The sequence below is a fragment of the Callorhinus ursinus genome, unplaced genomic scaffold, assembly GCF_003265705.2.
Source record: "Callorhinus ursinus isolate GAN/ISIS: 27379988/994484 unplaced genomic scaffold, GSC_fseal_2.0 scaffold17, whole genome shotgun sequence".
Classification (NCBI taxonomy): domain Eukaryota; kingdom Metazoa; phylum Chordata; class Mammalia; order Carnivora; family Otariidae; genus Callorhinus; species Callorhinus ursinus.
Window position 1 is genome coordinate 28,376,808 of NW_027397079.1, and position 18,315 is coordinate 28,395,122.

Here is an 18,315-nt window from a genome sequence, read left to right on the forward strand (position 1 = left end):
AGCATGCTTGGGGCTCAGCCATACCTGTGAGTACTTCAGGACCTCTATGCCAGAATTCTCCAGCTCTTCAGTGCAGTTTGAACTGATAATGGAATCAAAATTTCTAAGTACCTGTATATAAACAGAGGCACCAGAGGGATGGGTGGTGGGAGAGGAATAAAACTTGATTGAAGATAATGTTACAAACTTGGGAGCCAAATATCAGCATCCTCCCTCCTATCTCCTCTCTCATTCATGGCCATATTTTAAGTGGAGTTTTAATCTATTTTCCTACATCACCCCCAATGTCTGATTCTACTGAAAAAAAGATCTGCATGTAAATGGATTATGTCTGATTTCACTAACTTCTGTTTTAAAGTTAAATAGACAGGCAACCTTCAGGCTTCTACTCTCTTTGCCATGTACCTCTCCTCCCAAGCTTGCTGCTTTTCTCCATAATTATGTCTTAGGACCAGAAATTCTCCTTCCCCTTTCAGTATTTCCAAGGCAGCTTCCATTCTGGTATGATTTTTTTTTTTTTAAAGATTTTATTTATTTATTTGAGAGACAGAGAGAATGAGAGAGAAAGCACATGAGATGGGGGGAGGGTCAGAGGGAGAAGCAGACTCCCTGCTGAGCAGGGAGCCAGATGCGGGACTCGATCCAGGGACTCCAGGATCATGACCTGAGCCGAAGGCAGTCGCTTAACCAACTGAGCCACCCAGGCACCCCCATTCTGGTATGATTTAAGGGAAGATCTTGCTAGCAAAATCTCCTTATCTATGCAAAAAAAGTCAAGACCGTGGCCTTGGAGAGTTCTTTGTGACAATCTGCATGCAACAAACCCCAGGCAGGGTGAAGATGGGAGGTCATGAGTTATTCATAGGAAAGTTCTAGAACGGACTTACACCACGACAGGAAAGAGGAGGAGAATTAGGGGGGTTGGCGAGGGCAGGAAACCCAAGGATATGTGCAAATGAGCTGATTTTCCAAATGCAGGAATTATCCATTCTATTGATAAACTGCTGCAGTTTATTTACTTATTTACACATTAAATTAAGGCTATCTATCCCTCTGCCTCTCTCCTTCCTTCCAGTTTGCTGGATATATTCCTGCGATGCAAAATAACATAACATTAAACCTAGAGGAGACATTATTCAGATTATAAATCTCCTGCAGGTGAATTATATGACAAGTCTCAAAGCCAAAGAGAAAGTTCCTTCAAGTACATGTTGACTGGGGTTATCAATTTCCTTTGTCTCCCTCTATTTGCTCAAATAATCAAGAATTAGAATCATAGCATTTGAATGGTTAGGGATCTGATAAATCCTGTCCCTAAAGCATCATATGACTTGTCCAAATCACATGCTTGTTAAGGTAAGCCAGATTCTTAGGCCAATACTCTTATCATTGCCCGGAACCGTATCTCTGAAAGCTCTGATACTGTACCAAAACCCAGTGGTACTATCATGACTAGTCAAAAAGACATATAAAGTAACACACTTCAACAGGTAATGACATGGAGGCTGCATTTTAGCAGAAACAGCTGACCCTTGAACACGTTTGAACTGCATGGGCCCACCTACACGCAGATTTTTTTTTTTCAGTAGAATACAGTAAATGTGTTTTCTCTTATGATTTTCTTTTTCTTTAACTGAGCTCCACACCCAGCGTGGGCCTTGAACTCATGACCCTGAGATCAAGAGTCACATGGTCTACTCATTGAGCCAGCCAGGCACCCCTCTCTTCTGATTTTTTTTTTTTTGAGAGCAGGAGAGAGACTCTTAAATAGGCTCCACACCCAGCATGGAGCCCGATGCAGGGCTTGATCTCACAACACTGAGGTCATGACCTGAGCTGAAATCGAGAGTGAGTCGCTTAACCGACAGAACCACCCAGGCGCCCCTCTTATGATTTTCTTAGTAACATCTTCTTTTCTCCAGCACACTTTATTGTAAGAATTTGATATATAACACATATATGAAATACATGTTTACTGTTTATGTTATTGATAAGGTTTCAGGTGAAGGTCAACAGTAGGCTATTAGTAGCTTTTAGGGAGTCAAAAGTTGCACTTGAATTTTCCACTGCACAGGGGGTCAGCACCCCTAACCCCCAAGTTGTTCAAGGGTCAACTGTACTGTCCTGGGCTTTCTAAGACCTTAGCTGACTCTCAGTTATGATGCTAATTTGCAGTCACAAAACTTTGCCTGGCCTTAATTTCTTCATCTATAAAATGACATTCAATAAGATGATCTGTAAACTTCCTTTATTATTATTATTATTGTTTTTTGTGATAAAAAATATGTAACATTAAATTTACCAACTTAACCATTTCTAAAGGATACAGTTCCTTGGTGTTAGGGCTCTTCACATTGTTGTGCCGTCCATCTCCAGAACTTTACTTCTTGCAAAACTCAAACTATCCTCATTAAACAACTCCCCACTTCCTTCTGCCCTCAACCCCTGGCAACCACCATTCTACTTTCTACTTTTATGAATTTGACTACTCTAGATACCTCATATAAGGGGAATCATAAGATTTGTCTTTTTGTAACTGGTTTACTTCATTTGGCATAATGTCCTCAAAGTTCTTCCATGTTGTTGCCTGGGTCAGAATGTCCTTTCTTTTAAGGCTGAATAATATTCCATTGTACAGATATACACATGTTGTTTATTCATTCATCTGTCAATGGACACTTGGGTTGCTTCCATCCCTGGGCTCTTGTGAATAATACTGCCATGAACATAGGTATGCAAATATCTTTGATACATTTTCTTCTAATGCAAACAATGTAGTAAATTTTTTTGACTGAGTGTTACTAATCCAACACTACCTTCTGATCATGTGAAATTGATTTCCAGAATAAGAAATTAACCTGACAGTCTGTTTAACAAATATTTATATGTAAGCCTGCATGTTTCCTTTTAAGGCACCTGATACCTACCACTTCATGATGAAAATACCAGCCAGTCTGATCCAATCAAAATCATTAACCCGTGGCATCTCTAAGGACATACGGCCCAATTCAAATAGCTTCTATGCAGTTCCATGCAGAATAAACCAACTGACCTCTACATGCTTAACACTATAGTCTTTAATATTCTCAGGGTAGATTTTTTTTAAAGGTCAAGCAAAGGGAAGGGAAAAGGAAAAAAGGAATTTACCTTATCATGCCGTATCATTAGTGATGTCTTTGAGCCCAGAGCAGAAAGAATCCCAGCTATCTCTACAGCAATGTAGCCTGCACCAACAATGACACTGCGGCTAAAATGAGAGAGAGGGTTAATATTTTTAAATAAACTTTTTTGGGAATAATTTTAGATTTATGGAAAAGTTGAAAAGATTGTACAGAGGTGTCCTGTACACACTCTGCCCAGTTTTTCTGCAAGTTAACATCCTGCCTAACCATGGTACACCCGTCAAAATTAAGAAATGGACGTTGGTACACTGCTATTGACCAAACTCCAGGCTTTATTCAGACTTCACCAGTTTTTCCACTCATTTCCTTTTTCTGCTCCAAGATTCAATCTTGGATACTGGACTGCAATTTTATTTTATTTTATCTTAAAGATTTTTTTTTATTTATTCAACAGAGAGAGAGAGCACAAGTGGGGGGAACCATAGAGGGAGAGGGAGAAGCAGACTCACCACTGAGCAGGGAGCCTGGTGCAGGACTTGATCCCAGGACCGTGGGATCATGACCAGAGCCGAATGCAGACGCCTAACCGACTGAGCCACCCAGGCGCCCCTCACGTTGGAATTTTATCCCTTTGTAGAAGGGAAATATATTTTTAGTTATTAAAAGTTCTTCAGCCTCGGGGTGCCTGGGTGGTGCAGTTGGCTAACTGTCCGACTGGTTTCGGCTCAGGTCATGATGTCAGGGTGGTGATCTGGGGGTCATGAGTTCAAGCCCCACATTGGGGTCCATGCTCAGCATGGAGTCTGCTTAAAACATTCTCTCTTCTTCTCCTTCTGCCCCTCTCCCCCATACTCGTTCTCTCAAATAAATAAACCTTAAAAAAAAAAAGTTCTTTAGCCTCATTTCTCTAGAAAGGAAACAAAAAAACCTTTGAAACTAGAGATGATTTTTTAATTTATTTTTTTTGAATATTTTATTTATTTATTTGACAGAGAGACACAGCGAGAGAGGGAACACAAGCAGGGGGAGAGGGAGAAGCAGGCTTCCTGCGGAGCAGGGAGTCCGACGCGGGGCTCGATCCTGGGACCCTGGGATCATGACCTGAGCTGAAGGCAGATGCTTAACCAACTGAGCCACCCGGGCCACCCCCAGAGATGATTCCTTATGAGTGACCTTCGTACTTAAAACGAAAACTGGCAACACACTCACCATGATTCTTCCCTGCTCAGAACTTCTCCTTGATCACTATTCAAGTCTACGAATCTTTGCAGTAGGTTATAGGCCAATTAAAGCAAGCCATTTAAGTTATAGGATAAATCTGAATTAAAAGTAGACTCCCTGCATAAACTTCAGTCTAAGAAGGCACCTTCAACACTAGGTGAATGCTGACGAAGGTCTGAATCAGTGATGGAGAAGCAGATCCTGGCCCTAGAGCAATGAGGTTTACTTCCATGATGCAGCCTGGAGCATAAATGCCCCTCAGCCAGAGTCGCCCTGTTCAGGGCTGGGCTTCTCTAATGCTTCAAACATGGTCCTCTACCATTGCTAGGATAAGAAGCAAGCCATCTGGGAAGAGCAAAGGAAACCTTTCTTTACTACCTTCCAAAGGTAAGGTATCCATGTGGTGGGTCTGTGCCATCAGAGGGGTCTGGTCTAGATGGAGGACAAAGTGTGAACTGACACAGCTCCAAGTCAGCTTATCTTACAACCCAGGATTTGGAAAGAGAAATGTCTACATAGTCTGGAAGCTTTGAAATAGCTCTTCCATCTCGACCTCCCTCTTTCCTATTATATTTGACCTCTTCTCCTTTCTCGAGGCCATGAGATCGAGCCCTGCTCAGTGAGGCATCTGCTTCAGATTCTTTCTCCCTCTCCCTCCCCTTCTGTGCCTCCTCGCTCACACACACTCGTGCACTCTCTCTCTAAAATAAATAAATAAAATCTTTTAAAAAAAGAAAAAAAAAATTGTTCATTCATTTCCTATGTTCCCAGAGTCTTTTGTTCCTAACACACATAAATTCACTTGTTAAACTTGTATTGCTAGCATTTTAAATATTTTATTTTTTTTTAAGAGTTTATTCATTTATTCATGAAAGACAGAGAGAGAGAGAGAGAGAGAGAGAGGCAGAGGGAGAAGCAGGCTCCCAAGGAGCAGGGAGCCCGACGCGGGACTCGATCCCAGGGCTCTGGGATCACGACCTGAGCCGAAGGCAGACGCTCAACCATCTGAGCTACCCAGGCGCCCCGCATTTTAAATATTTTAAAATAAATGATTTTACTTTTATACAGGTATCTATAAAGAAGCTTCTATGAGGGTGAGTCTAGAACTGACTTGTATCATCCAAACACGACAAGTAATGGCCACATTTCTGGAAACATTCTCACATGTGTCATCATTCAACCTTAAAACCAACCAGGACAGGGAGGATCATGAGGGAAGAAAAGCGCTTCTCTGACGTGGCTGCGTGCCCTGCAGAGAGCAAATCTAAACGGACTGTGCTTCTCTCGAAGTCAGGAGGGTGCCTGCTCCGAGTATCTTCATGGGAGGTTTCCACCACAGCTATGAAACTCAAAGAAGCCCTCCTGCCCCTGTTTCACCGTCTGTGGCTCCAGGTGAATTAAGGTAAAGGTATGGACAATGGACTATTACTCACCCTCCATAAAGGCCGTTATAAAAACACAGGATTAAGACCTCCAACGGGACTGGCAGCACTCTGAGGGAGCGGCAGCATTGAGCAACACTGATTCCAGAACGAGTACTACTCAGAGGGAGATAAAGGCCAGTCCTGAGCCAAACGGCCCCTCCTCTGGCTCCTAAGTATTCTTGTCTATCGTGAGCGAAAGGAAGTTCCCTGCAACCCCGAAAGCCCGGAAGTGGCAGCTTCTTCAAATTGGAGAAACGATCTTCCTCGGTAGATTTTTTTTCTATGTATCTAAATCCGTGACAGACGTTTACTAAGGTCCTTTGGACAAACACGCGTAGAGGACAAATTGAAAAAAGCTCTCTTTTGCGAAAGTGCCAGAGTCTTCATTTATGGAGATTCTCTCTGCACTAGCTGCTTTGGAAACCAGACTCAGTTACTTGAGACCCATCGTCAGTTGATGCTGTATTAAGGTGAAGAAAGAAGATGGTTTTAGGACTTTACTATTTATTCTTCAAAACCACCGTGTGTTTGATTCTGGTCCTAAAAACTGTAATGAAAGATCTGCGTCAGGGGGCGCCTGGGTGGCTCAGTTGGTTAAGCGTCCGGCTCTTGATTTCTGCTCAGGTTGTGATCTCCGGGTTGTGAGATCAAGCCCCGCGTTGGCTTTGTGCTTAGCGGGGAGCCTGCTTCTCTCCCTCTGCCCCTCCCCGCTCTCTCTCTCTCTCAAATACATAAATCTAGAAGAAAGAAAAGAAAAGGGAGGAAAGGGAATAAAGAAAGGAAAGGAAGAAAGGAAAGAAAGAAAGATCCATGTTGTTCCCTAGGATATTAGTGGATGAGATACCCAAGATCATAAAAAGAGAAGCAGGTGAAGAAAATTCAAGGAATGCCTGCATTTAATGGCCGGGAGGGAGAGGTAGAAGAAATGTTAGGAGAGACTGAGGAAGAATGAACACTGAGGTTGGCAAGGAAACCAGCTTACCCAGGCAATTCTTCCAGTTGGAAAAATCCATCACTGGTTATTCCTAGGCAGGCACCTGTGTAGGAAAATGCAATACAGGTCACACAGACTGAGCTTTCTCTTGTAAAACAGTATCAACATTTTGTGTAGGACCCAGATGCTTTCTCTGCCATCACATACTGTTTTGACAAGTTTTGTCTTGTCAAAGTCTCCACTTGGGAAACTGCCAATCCACATTTCCATTTTCTCTCTAGAAATAAAAGCAGTGACGGCTACCTATTACATTTCTCCGAGGAACTAAGACCTTCTTGGCTCTTGTGGAGAGACCCTGCCAGCTCTGCTTCATTCTCCTGCCCCCTAATGTAGACATGAACCCCTCGGCTCAGCCTTGGCTCTCTTCTGTGTTTTTCTTCAAAGGTTTAAGCCAACTCTCCCCTCATTGTGGAGGACTTCCAAATGTTCCAGTTTTGACCTCCTCCCAAGTTCCAGTCCCAGATTTCTAACTGCCCTGCTATATAATTCTACTTTGCTTCAAACTCAGCATATTTAGAATTGAACCTAAACTTTATATCCCAACCGTATCCCTCTCTCAAGTTTGCCACTTCAGTTAAATGGACCACCTTCCACCAATAATCCAAATGAAATCCTGAGTTGTCAATCGAGGATTCCTTCTCTCAATGCCCCCCACAATACTTCATCAATTAATAAAAATATTGCACTTTGCCAAATTTGAGGTGCCATGATTAAAGGACACATCCAGGGGCGCCTGGGTGGAGTAGTTGGTTAAGCGTACAACTCTTGGTTTCGGCTGAGGTCATGGTCTCAGGGTCATGAAATCAAGCCCCACTTTGGGCTCCACCCTCAGTGCAGAGTCTGCTTGAGATTCTCTCTCTCCCTCTCACTTCCCCTCCCACTTGTGCTCTCTTTCTCCCTCTAAAATAAACAAACAAATCTTTAAAAAAAAATAAAGGACACATCCTGATTTCAGATGCGATGAATATACTTTTTTTTTTTTTTAATGTGTCCTGGAATCCATGAAATCCAGCAGCTGAGTCTTCTTTCTGAGGCTGTTATGCCTGTTCTCCTCTCTAACGCCTGGCCCGCTGCAGCGGCTCAGTAACCGCCTGCAGAACTGAGCTTCTCCTTTACAGGTCAGATGCTGATGCTGGGGTTTGGACCCATATCATCACCTCCCATACATTCTCCTGTGACAGCTTTCTATACTGATCTCCCTTCTCTGTGAGTCACTGTCGCATTAGTTTTCTAAAATTATCGCTTAGATCTTGTCACAACCCTATTTATAAGCCAACAGTCATTTGACCCAGTTGTCGTGAACTCTAGAGATTCCTTCATTTGACTTTGTAAGTCTCCACATTCGGGCCTAACCGTCTTCTGGTCTCCACTTAATGAATGTGCCCCCAGAACTTCAGTGCTAGAAAAACTGGTCGAATTAGCGGAATGTCTTTCCAAGACAACTTTATTACCCACTGGTTCTTTCGGTCTCCCTCTTCCTCAGCACGTACCGCTCAATTTGTGAACCCTTTTCCTGGGCAGTCTTTTTGGTTGATGCCATCCCATAGTAATCTGTCCCACCTGTGAGCACCCCAAGCCTCACTATCTGGAAATAACCTTGGAACACTGACCTTTTATTTCTTTGCATTTGTTTTTATGTTTTAAATTAATAAATGTATACATTTTAAAAAATTTAAAAAGCACAACAGAGCATCTAGTGAAAAGCAGAAGTCTTCCCAACCCTGACCTTTAGTACTCTCCTTAGAGGGAGTCAGCATGACAGGGCTTTTAGTTTCTTCCCAGAAATATTCCAGTGCATATGGACAGTCTCCCTGCCTTTTGAAAAAGACACAAATTGTAGCATATTATACACTCTGTTGCACACCTTGCTTTTTTTCACTTAACATTCAATCTTGGACACTGTTTCATGTTGGGATGCTTATGTCCAATCTTTCAACTAAATTTTAAGGTACTTGAGAAAAGTATCTTACTATCTTTTATGGTAGTTGCTCTTGACCTTTTGGGGGTCATGAACTCCCTTTAAAAGCTGGTGAAAGTTTTGGACCATCTCCCCAGAGAGAACAAAATACATAAATGCATATACACTCAAAATTTCCCATATAAATTGAGGTTGGTCATGGATCTTATGAGGCCAATCCAGGGAGAATACAAAATTTGTATAAGCTATGATCACTGCCCAAAAAGACCTTATAATCTAGTTGAGGAGAAAGATATGAACCATGTTTCTTATGTGAGAATAAGGCAGTATGTTCATGGCTTATCCCTGTGTGCATAAAATGCAAGAGCAAATAGGACTGAGATTCCTTACTGCTTTAAATTTATAATTCTCTGTGAGAGAAAAAACTATGCATACGAAGGTTTAATAGGTCATTAAGTCACATCCACACAAGATTTCACTTCCTTGAGCCAAACAGTGACTAAAGAACATGTCTTGTAAATAACAACCCATGTGACAAATCCAGGCGGGTAACCATCTCTGTCATGCTGAGAAGGAAAGGAGGAGATTCTTTGCTGATTTTTCTCCCTGTTACCTGTAGGATGTATGAGGTTGGAGCTGGAAAAAATACCTTTCTTTGCCCCATCACTAGGTACCAGTTAAGCCAATTACATTTAGGCTCTGCAGAGACCTTCTCCTATGGCCGTGTGGCCTTGTCCAAGAGAAAGAACTGGAACAGGCAGATCCTCTGGCATGGCTTGCAAGGCTGAAGACAACAGTAAATTCCACTTGACTATTAACAACAGGTATTTGCCTTGAGAAGACTCACCGGGGATCTGGCTCTCCTGAGGACGTGAGGGCACGCCACCTGTGGCAATCAGGATGTGAGGAGCAGTGTATTTGTTCCCATTGACCTCTACTGTGGGCTCGGGATCACATGTGAACGCTGCGTGGCCATGGATGATTTCTATATGGGACTGGAGAAGGGACCGTGACATTAGCCTGTGCTCAAGATACAAGAAAAACACCCGTGGCAATGTACCAGCTCTTTCCATTTCTCTACGGAGGCTATCTGGATTCGAGGTTTGCTGATGCCAAGACAACTCTGTAACGTCTGAGTTTCGGCAAAACATCTGTTGACACTCAGGTAAGGGGATTGCCATTTGATGCTGGAAGTAGGCCGTAAGAAGAAATAAAGATGCTATCTTGGGCCAAAATCCAGAGACCAAAAAAATATGTGCCAGTCACCTCCACAGGGAGAAAGCCTACATCCCTGTCCCCAGGAGTTGAGGGAGAAAGTCCTCCTCACTTGCAATGAAAGCACACTGAAGAATGGTGTGTCTGCAGGAGGGTCAGAAAGCTCAGAAAGAAAAAAAGATAATGGTGAAGGAAGTAGAGGTGAAAGAGGAACACTCTGGCCAAGGGAGGAAAATGCAATGCTTCTGTTTTCTCAAACAAAATGGAAGAATACCACAAAATACCATGACAATGAAGTTCTGCACTGGAGATGTTGAGAATTCAGACTCTGGCACCCTCCGTGCCGGGGCCTCCCTTTCGGGGAATGAGACCAAGCTTCTGAAGCCATGATACATGTATTGGCAAGCAAATGTGGGCAACTTACCAGGAAAACGGAATCATGGGAGCTTGATCACAAAATAGCGTATTTCAACATTTCAGAACATGTTCGGTTCTGATTTAAGTTATTTCCTCCTTCCCAAACAGCCCTCCAGGCCTGCTCTACAGATGACCTGCTTAACCAAGCTGAATCAAGATCAGTGCCAGAAGCCACAAGAAAAACCTTCCTCAGGAGAGAATGGTTTTCCACAGGGTGCTAGACAAAGAGGCATATGGGTCAACTGCCAATAATAATCATGTGGGGGAGGAATTGCTATAATTTTTTTTTAAGATTTTATTTATTTATTTGAGAGAGAGAATGAGATATAGAGAGCACGAGAGGGAAGAGGGTCAGAGGGAAAAGCAGACTCCCCACTGAGCAGGGAGCCCGATGCAGGACTCGATCCCGGGACTCCAGGATCATGACCTGAGCCGAAGGCAGTTGCTTAACCAACTGAGCCACCCAGGCACCTGAACCGATATAATTTTTATTTGCATTTCCTAAGATACTTGACAGAAAGTTTCCCTTCCTCTTCACAATTTCTGGATGAACTATAAGTAATTCCTTTCCCATAAGGTCACACACAGTAAGTTCGACTACACACCAAGATTTGTGAATATTAAAAAAAAAAAAAAAATGCTGTTCCTTGAGTGATTTTCCTAGCTCTTCTGCGAAAGTATTTTAGCTCACTCCATTTAAAAAAATTGATGTGGGTATTTTAGTATAGCAAGTGGTACCTCTATGCTCATGTCTAACGGTCTTAAAATCTCTTGTCATCAGTGTAGAGGGACAAAAGGCCCCCAAATACTTCCCTCTTGAAGTGGGGATTAAGGTCGGAAAATATCACCCTCCCAAAAAATAAACCCAATGAATAAGAATCAATATAAAAATATAAGAGGTTAGCCATTTATAGAAGTAACTCAACCCTAAAAGTTGGCTTATGAACATGCTGCCGATGAGATTATGCTGGCCCAAATATCACCAACAATCTACTGATCTAAATACAGTCTAAGCCCTGCAGAAATCTTAGAAACTGCAAAGTGAAACCACAAAGGCAAATAAGGATGGTGGGATGTATGCCGTCAAGAAAAGGACAGACGGGGCGCCTGGGTGGCTCAGTCGGTTAAGCGTCTGCCTTCGGCTCGGGTCATGATCCCAGGGTCCTGGGATCGAGTCCCACATTGGGCTCCCTGCTCCGCGGGGAGCCTGCTTCTCCCTCTGCCCCTCCCCCTGCTCACTCTCTCTCTCTCTCTCAGAGAAAAAAAGAAAAGAAAAAGGACCGATGGATGGTGCACCATTTGTCAATGTCTCCAGCAGCCCCGAGTGGAAGAAGTACGACATTTAAGCAGCAAGGCAGAAAAAGCCTCAGACTAGCAAAGGACAATATATATTTGCTGAAGGTAAACAAGCCTTTGCCCAATGTTCTTGATCAGACTTCATTCACAAAAAATAACCTTCTGAACCATAATTTGCTCTCTTGAGTACATCTAGCCACCAAGGATGAGGTTGCTGTGAGCAAATGAACAATGGCAGCTCTCTAGCCAGGCAGTACTTCCAATGTGAATTAATAAGCTGGAGCATTGCTGTGTAAATCGGTCTCTTATGTTTTGGGTTTCTGGAACTAAGTGGAGGGCCAGACCTATTAAAGGGGCGGCCATCATGAAAGACCCAGTTTACAAATCATACCATGTGCTGCCCACTCTGTAGAAAAAAAGACTGTCCTCCTGAGTCAGAGACTCGCTCTGGCAGGTCTACCTCAAAATCATTAACTGCAAAAGAAATAAAAGAAACAACAAGAGATATGCGCAAAGGCTATGTTTTTGTCTGGCCAGATGGGTAGCACAGTCCAGCAGAGAACAGCTCCCTCTCCAAGCTCCAAACCCAGCACACTCACCTTGGTTAGATTATTTTGATAGATGGTATTCAGGCGGCTCACATAGGCATCACGCTTTTCCTTTATGACACTGTAATGAAACTTGAGTCAGTACTGAGAAACAGGATTCTCTTCTTCTAGTTAGTGACTGGGGCATCTGTCCCAGAACACCCCATCAGCAGAGAATCACACACACCGAGAACCGTCAACAAGATCCCCATGAGTGAGCATCTGTGAAGGCAGTTGCCCCTTCCCCTGTGTCCATCTGCTCTGCCATATGTGCAGAGCCCTCATTCTACTCCAGGGAGGACGTTCGGGTGGAATCCACAGTACTTAACTTTCTTTCTGCCGAAAAGACAGGAAGAGCTGCTTTGGCAAGTGCCTAGTACTTAGCGGCCATTCAGTAAATAGTTGTTGAATAAATGAATGAATTTCCAAAAATCTGAGGGCTTCTAAAAGCTTATGGCAGTTCCTTAAAAAGTTAAACATAAAATTGCCATTTGTGGGGGCAGGGTAGGGAAAAAAAAAGGAAAATTAAAAAAACAGTAATAAATGAAATTGCCATTTGACCCAGCAATTTCACTTCTAGGTATAGACCCAAAAGAACTGAAAGCAGGGACTTGTAGATCAATGTTCGCAGCAGCATTATTCACAGTAGACAAAAGGTAGAAACAACCTAGAAGTCCACTGAAGGTTGAATGGATAAACAAAATGTGGTATGAACACAAGGGAATATTTTTTAGCCTTAAAAAGGAATGAAATTCTGACACACGCCACAACATGGATGAATTCTGAAAACATTATGCTAAGTGAAATAAGCCAGACTTAAAAGGACAAATATCGTATAAAGTACCTAAAATAGGCAAATTCATAGAGACAGAAAGTAGGATAGTGCTACCAGGGGCTGGGGGGGAGGGGAGATGAGTTATTGTCTAACGAGCACCTTGTTTCTGTTTTGGATGGTGGAAAAGTTCTCGAAATGAATGGTGGTAATAGTTGCACAGCACTATGAATATACTTAATGGCCCTGTATTAACAAGTTAAAAATAACTAAAATGGACTTTGTGTGTCTTTGAAAGTCATTTTATTGAGGTAAGACTCACATACAAAAAACTGTACATATTTACATATTTACCGTATACAACTTGATCAGTTTAGAGAAGTATACACCTTAAAACCAGCATCACAATCAAGGCCACAGATATCCATCACCTCCAAAACTTTATGTTATATATATTTTACCACAGTAACACCCTCCCAAAAAAGTTTGCAGCTCATTTAATTATGAAAGAACGAGATTTATATTTGTAAACAGAACCCTCTGAGCATTAACGCTTACCGCCAATTGAATTTACTCTCACAACTTTGAAAGCCGTAATCAACGTGATCGTGCATGAATTCAGAATGGACAGCTGTGTTCCACATTACCTGTAAAAAAAAAAAAAAAGAAAAAAGAAAAAAAGGTAGCCACAATAGTAGTACATGAGTCCTGAGGAAAGAAAGAAATCATGCATGAAAGGGAACTACATAATAGCAGATAAAAATAATGAACTTTAAAATAAAAATAAAACTAAACATTCTCAAAGTTCAGCAATATGACCAGACAGATGTTGTAAGGAAGCTGCTGAAATGTTGCAGGAAATTATTTCTATTAAATTCCCTACTTTATAAACTCTATAGAAGCAGGATGTTATACGCCTCCCAGTCCTTCTGGTAAAAATTTATTGTTGCTTACCATCCTTGTTTTAAGTTTCAGATTTGTTGAAGCCCTGTCTTCTGTGATTAGCTCTAGGAAATGGAACTGCATCTGTAGTTTACAGTAAAGTGATTTAGAAGAAGCTATGAGATCAAGTTGGGACTGGAAACCTTAAGGAGAATGAATCCCTGCTATAATGTCGGTGCCTATGAACATGTCCTTGTTAAGGACGTGTGTAATTAGACATCTGGAACTCAGAGGTTTGTTACATCTCTGTGGAATGCAGCCTAAAATACATAAGAGCCTTTTATGCCAACTGATTATCATGATGACTAAATTCAAGTTGGCATCCAGAACTCTAGATGACAAACTATCATTTTTCTTTGTCAGACAAGCCTGAGACTCCATTTTTGATAAGACTTAGATTCCTTCTTTGTACCTTTCTCCCTTTATGCCTAAAGATGAGTAACTGATGACCCTGCTGGATTCTGCTTTTTTAAAATTGAGGTAAAATTCATATAATACAGAATTAACCATTTTATCTGCTAGATTGTTTATCTTAAATAATACATATGAAAGGTCTGTCAATACTACAAAATAAAAAAGGTTATTTTAAGAAACACCACTATAGGGGCGCCTGGGTGGCTCAGTCGGTTGAGCGGCTGCCTTCGGCTCGGGTCGTGATCCCAGGATCCTGGGATCGAGCCCCACATCGGGCTCCCTGCTCAGCAGGGAGCCTGCTTCTCCCCTGCCTGCCGCTCCCCCTGCTTGTGCTTGCTCTCTGTCTCTCTCTCGTTCTGTGTCAAATAAATTAATAAAAAGAAATTAAAAAAAAAAAAGAATCACCACTATACATCTTCCCGTCATCAGGTACCGTATTTATTTACTTCCAATTTGTATTATATATGATGCTATAGTAACAGACACCCTCTGGAGAAGCTCTATATGAACTACACTGGACTTCCAGGCTTATCCTAATGAGGGTAGTAGCAGGCCCATCCATCTGATTCCTTCTCTACTGCTGCCCCATTCTATCCTTCTGGAGGAGTTACTCCAGGCTTCAGGCTGTTCTGGAAAACAAGAGGCAATTACCAACTGGTCTTCAAGAATGCAAAAACACTTTGAAGTCAGTAGAGCCCTATGAAATATAAGGTAAATGTCCTGCACATGTGATCAGAATAGAAGGAATATATGAAATATATGGGAACAAAATATTACAAATTCAGGCTACTAGGTCCAGATAATATTTTTAAATAATGAGGTAGCATCAATCAACGGATTTACTACCATAACTGGCTTAAACTACATAAAACCACCTTATAACTGATTTACATAATTCATATATCATAACTGCATGACTCCAATTAGGAGTCCAAAATCTAAAACCAAAAGGAAAGAAAATAATTGAGAAAAGTGCCCCACAGTAAAAAAGAAACCTTCCTATGATAAAAACAAACAAACCCCCAAAAACAAAACCCAAACCCCACCTACCTATACTAGGGAACAGATTATAAAAATCCCTTCTGGCATTATACTCAGGTGTGTGTCACTGAAAAGATTAGGAATATTTGCTTACCTGTTACCAAAAAAATGCCAGTTTAGAAAGTAATCTCAGTAACAAAAGGTTTAAAGTTTAGAGTTATAATATGTTGGGGTTTTTTTTAAGATTTTATTTATTTATTTGACAGGGAGAGACACACTTAACAACTGAGCCACCCAGGCACCCCGGATTATAGTATGTTTTGAAAGCACATTCAAATGTGGAGTAAAATGATTTGCCAGTATAAGCAAGAGGCAGCTTTGGAAATAAGAGCTGCCATTTCTTCGTCTTTTGTCACAGGTGAAGGACAAGTTCATTCAGTGTGCCCTATACCACAGACACTAGGAATGAAAACCACCACAGTTGTTAAGAGAATCCATGAGGCTACAGAATTAAATGGGAATACTTAAGAAGATTCCATTCAGGGGGCGCCTGGGTGGCTCAGTCGTTAAGCGTCTGCCTTCGGCTCAGGTCATGATCCCAGGGTCCTGGGATCGTGCTCCACATTGAGCTCCCTGCCCTGCGGGAAGCCTGCTTCTCCCTCTCCCACTCCCCCTGCTTGTGTTCCTGCTCTCACTATCTCTCTCTGTCAAATAAACAAATAAAATCTTAAAAAAAAAAAAAAGATTCCATTCAGTTATTTAGATTGAGAAAAAGCAATCCTGTGCAGATGGACCAGTCCTAATCACTGGACCTAGATATAATCTCACTCATGCACTCTGAGCTAATAAATCAATGCATTCATTAATCAAATATGTAAAAGGAGTGTGGAAAGAAGAAGAAATAAAAATTCTACCTTTTTGGGTACACATCCAACATTCACCTAGGGGGGGAAAAGGACAGATTTTAAGAATATTAAACTCAAATCATCCCACAAACCTGCAAGAAATGAACCCCAAGCATCAACCCAGGAGACTTACTTAAGTTCTATGTCACCTTCTACAGTTACTACCTTTTTTCTATTACGGAGTTGTTAAAGATATGAATGTTCCTTTTCTTATACGAGGCAGAGAATTTTATTTGTCAGCACTTTCTCAAGAAAAACAGTCACTGAGAAAGAGACAGAAAATAATTCGATGTCCACAGGGCTACGCAGTGCAGGGGTGGTACAGGTCAGGAGGTGGCCCAAGCCTGAACTTGTAGAGAACCCAGAAGTCTGAAGCAGAAGAAAGCAGCAGGAGGTAAGAGGGCAATTGAGCCATCTGAGCAGCTGGTCTAGAGGATTTCTGGGAAACTTATGCCATACGCTGGGTAAAATCCTCAAAATGCCCCTTTGAAAAATTCTCTAGCAGAAATCTACGTTACTTTTCAGGACCAAAGGACAATGAAGAGGGGCGCCTGAGTGGCTCAGTTGGTTAAGCAACTGTCTTCGGCTCAGGTCATGACCCTGGAGTCCTGGGATCAAGTCCCACATCAGACTCCCTGCTCAGCGGGGAGCCTGCTTCTCCCTCTGACCCTCTCCCCTCTCGTGCTGTTTCTCTCTCTGTCTCAAATAAATAAATAAAATCTTTAAAAAAAAAAAAAACAACAAAGGACAAAGAAGAATCAAGCAGTAAGGTCATCCACACTATTCTGTATGTGTACATATATATGTATGAATGCATATATATGTACATATACATACATGCTTATATATATCCATGCTTATATATTTGCTAGAGACAGACCACAAATTTGATTCTTAGCCTTCTAGCTGCCAAAACACAAAGGAAAACACAAGCGGTTGTAAGATGTCACACAAAAACCAACCAGTTGTTTAAGAAAGCAACTATTTATACCCCTCAGACTAGAGAGAAATTCTTCCCAACAGTCCCTGTAAACAAGCTGTGATATATGTTTACGTACAAATTTTTGTTTCCATCTGTTTATTTCCTTTCGATCACATGCTAAAATTTGTAATATGGAAAAAAAAAAAAGCTGGGTTAAGAGTAAGATTAATCAGGGGGCGCCTGGGTGGCTCAGTTGTTAAGCGTCTGCCTTCGGCTCAGGTCATGATCTCAGGGTCCTGGGATCGAGCCCCGCATTGGGCTCCCTGCTCGGCGGGAAGCCTGCTTCTCCCTCTCCCACTCCCCCTGCTTGTGTTCCCTCTCGCACGGTGTCTCTGTCAAATAAATAAATAAAATCTTTAAAAAAAAAAAAAAGAGTAAGATTAATCAGAATATAGACCATAATATTGTACTATGATTATGTAATGTGATAAATATCATTACATGGACAATATTATATAAATGTATCAAGGTAACATGCTGTACACCTTAAACTTACACAAGTACTACATGTCAAATGAATTCAATAAGAAAATTAAAAGAGTAAGACTGATTAAAATGAAGAAATTTGTACTTGGCTGAATGGGTAAACACTCGGTGTACCTTAGCAGAGGAGCTGGTTGCAAAAGGAAAACTACACTGACCTCACTCTTTTGAAGGGCAAATTAGAGACCCCCTCAGCCCTGGAAACTTGTCATGTAATGTGTATCCCTGACTCCCTTTAATCTTATAAATACTGACTGGGAGGTGTTGGTGACATCTTGGCAATTACAATGAAGTTATGAGTTTTTTTTTTTTAATTTTTTGAGAGAGAGAGAGAGAGCATGAACAGGGTGGTGGTGGTGTAAGGAGCAGAGGGAGAGAGAGAATCTTAGGCAGGCTCCATGCCCAGAACAGAGCCTGATGTGGGGCTTGATCTCAGGACCCTGAGATCATGACCTGAGCCGAAATCCAGAGTCCAGGCACCCCTGAAGTTATGAGATTTAAATAAGGTCTCAACTGTATATCCTCAAAAATATCAGTATGTTCACTTATGCCTATTGGCATGGAGTAAAGACTGAATATTTAAATACTGTTGGTTTCTGGAAATAATTTATATCAGGTGTTTACAGCTCTGCTGATCATGAC

General features: G+C 41.7%; 1 protein-coding gene across 2 annotated transcripts in view; it reads right to left on the reverse strand.

Annotated features, from left to right (window-relative positions):
• The window catches only part of GSR (glutathione-disulfide reductase), a 42,502-nt gene that overhangs the window by 13,281 nt on the left and 10,906 nt on the right, over positions 1-18,315 (reverse strand). Inside the window, exons 2-8 of one of the 2 annotated variants that reach the window (XM_025886079.2) lie at positions 16,218-16,244; positions 13,525-13,613; positions 12,207-12,276; positions 9,527-9,674; positions 6,750-6,804; positions 3,148-3,247; positions 25-111 (exon numbers count right to left, since the gene is read on the reverse strand). In XM_025886079.2, the coding sequence (XP_025741864.1) occupies positions 25-111; positions 3,148-3,247; positions 6,750-6,804; positions 9,527-9,674; positions 12,207-12,276; positions 13,525-13,613; positions 16,218-16,244 (576 nt within the window). The remainder of the gene's footprint in view (positions 1-24; positions 112-3,147; positions 3,248-6,749; positions 6,805-9,526; positions 9,675-12,206; positions 12,277-13,524; positions 13,614-16,217; positions 16,245-18,315) is intronic. The other variant, XM_073902414.1, reaches the window with a different exon arrangement.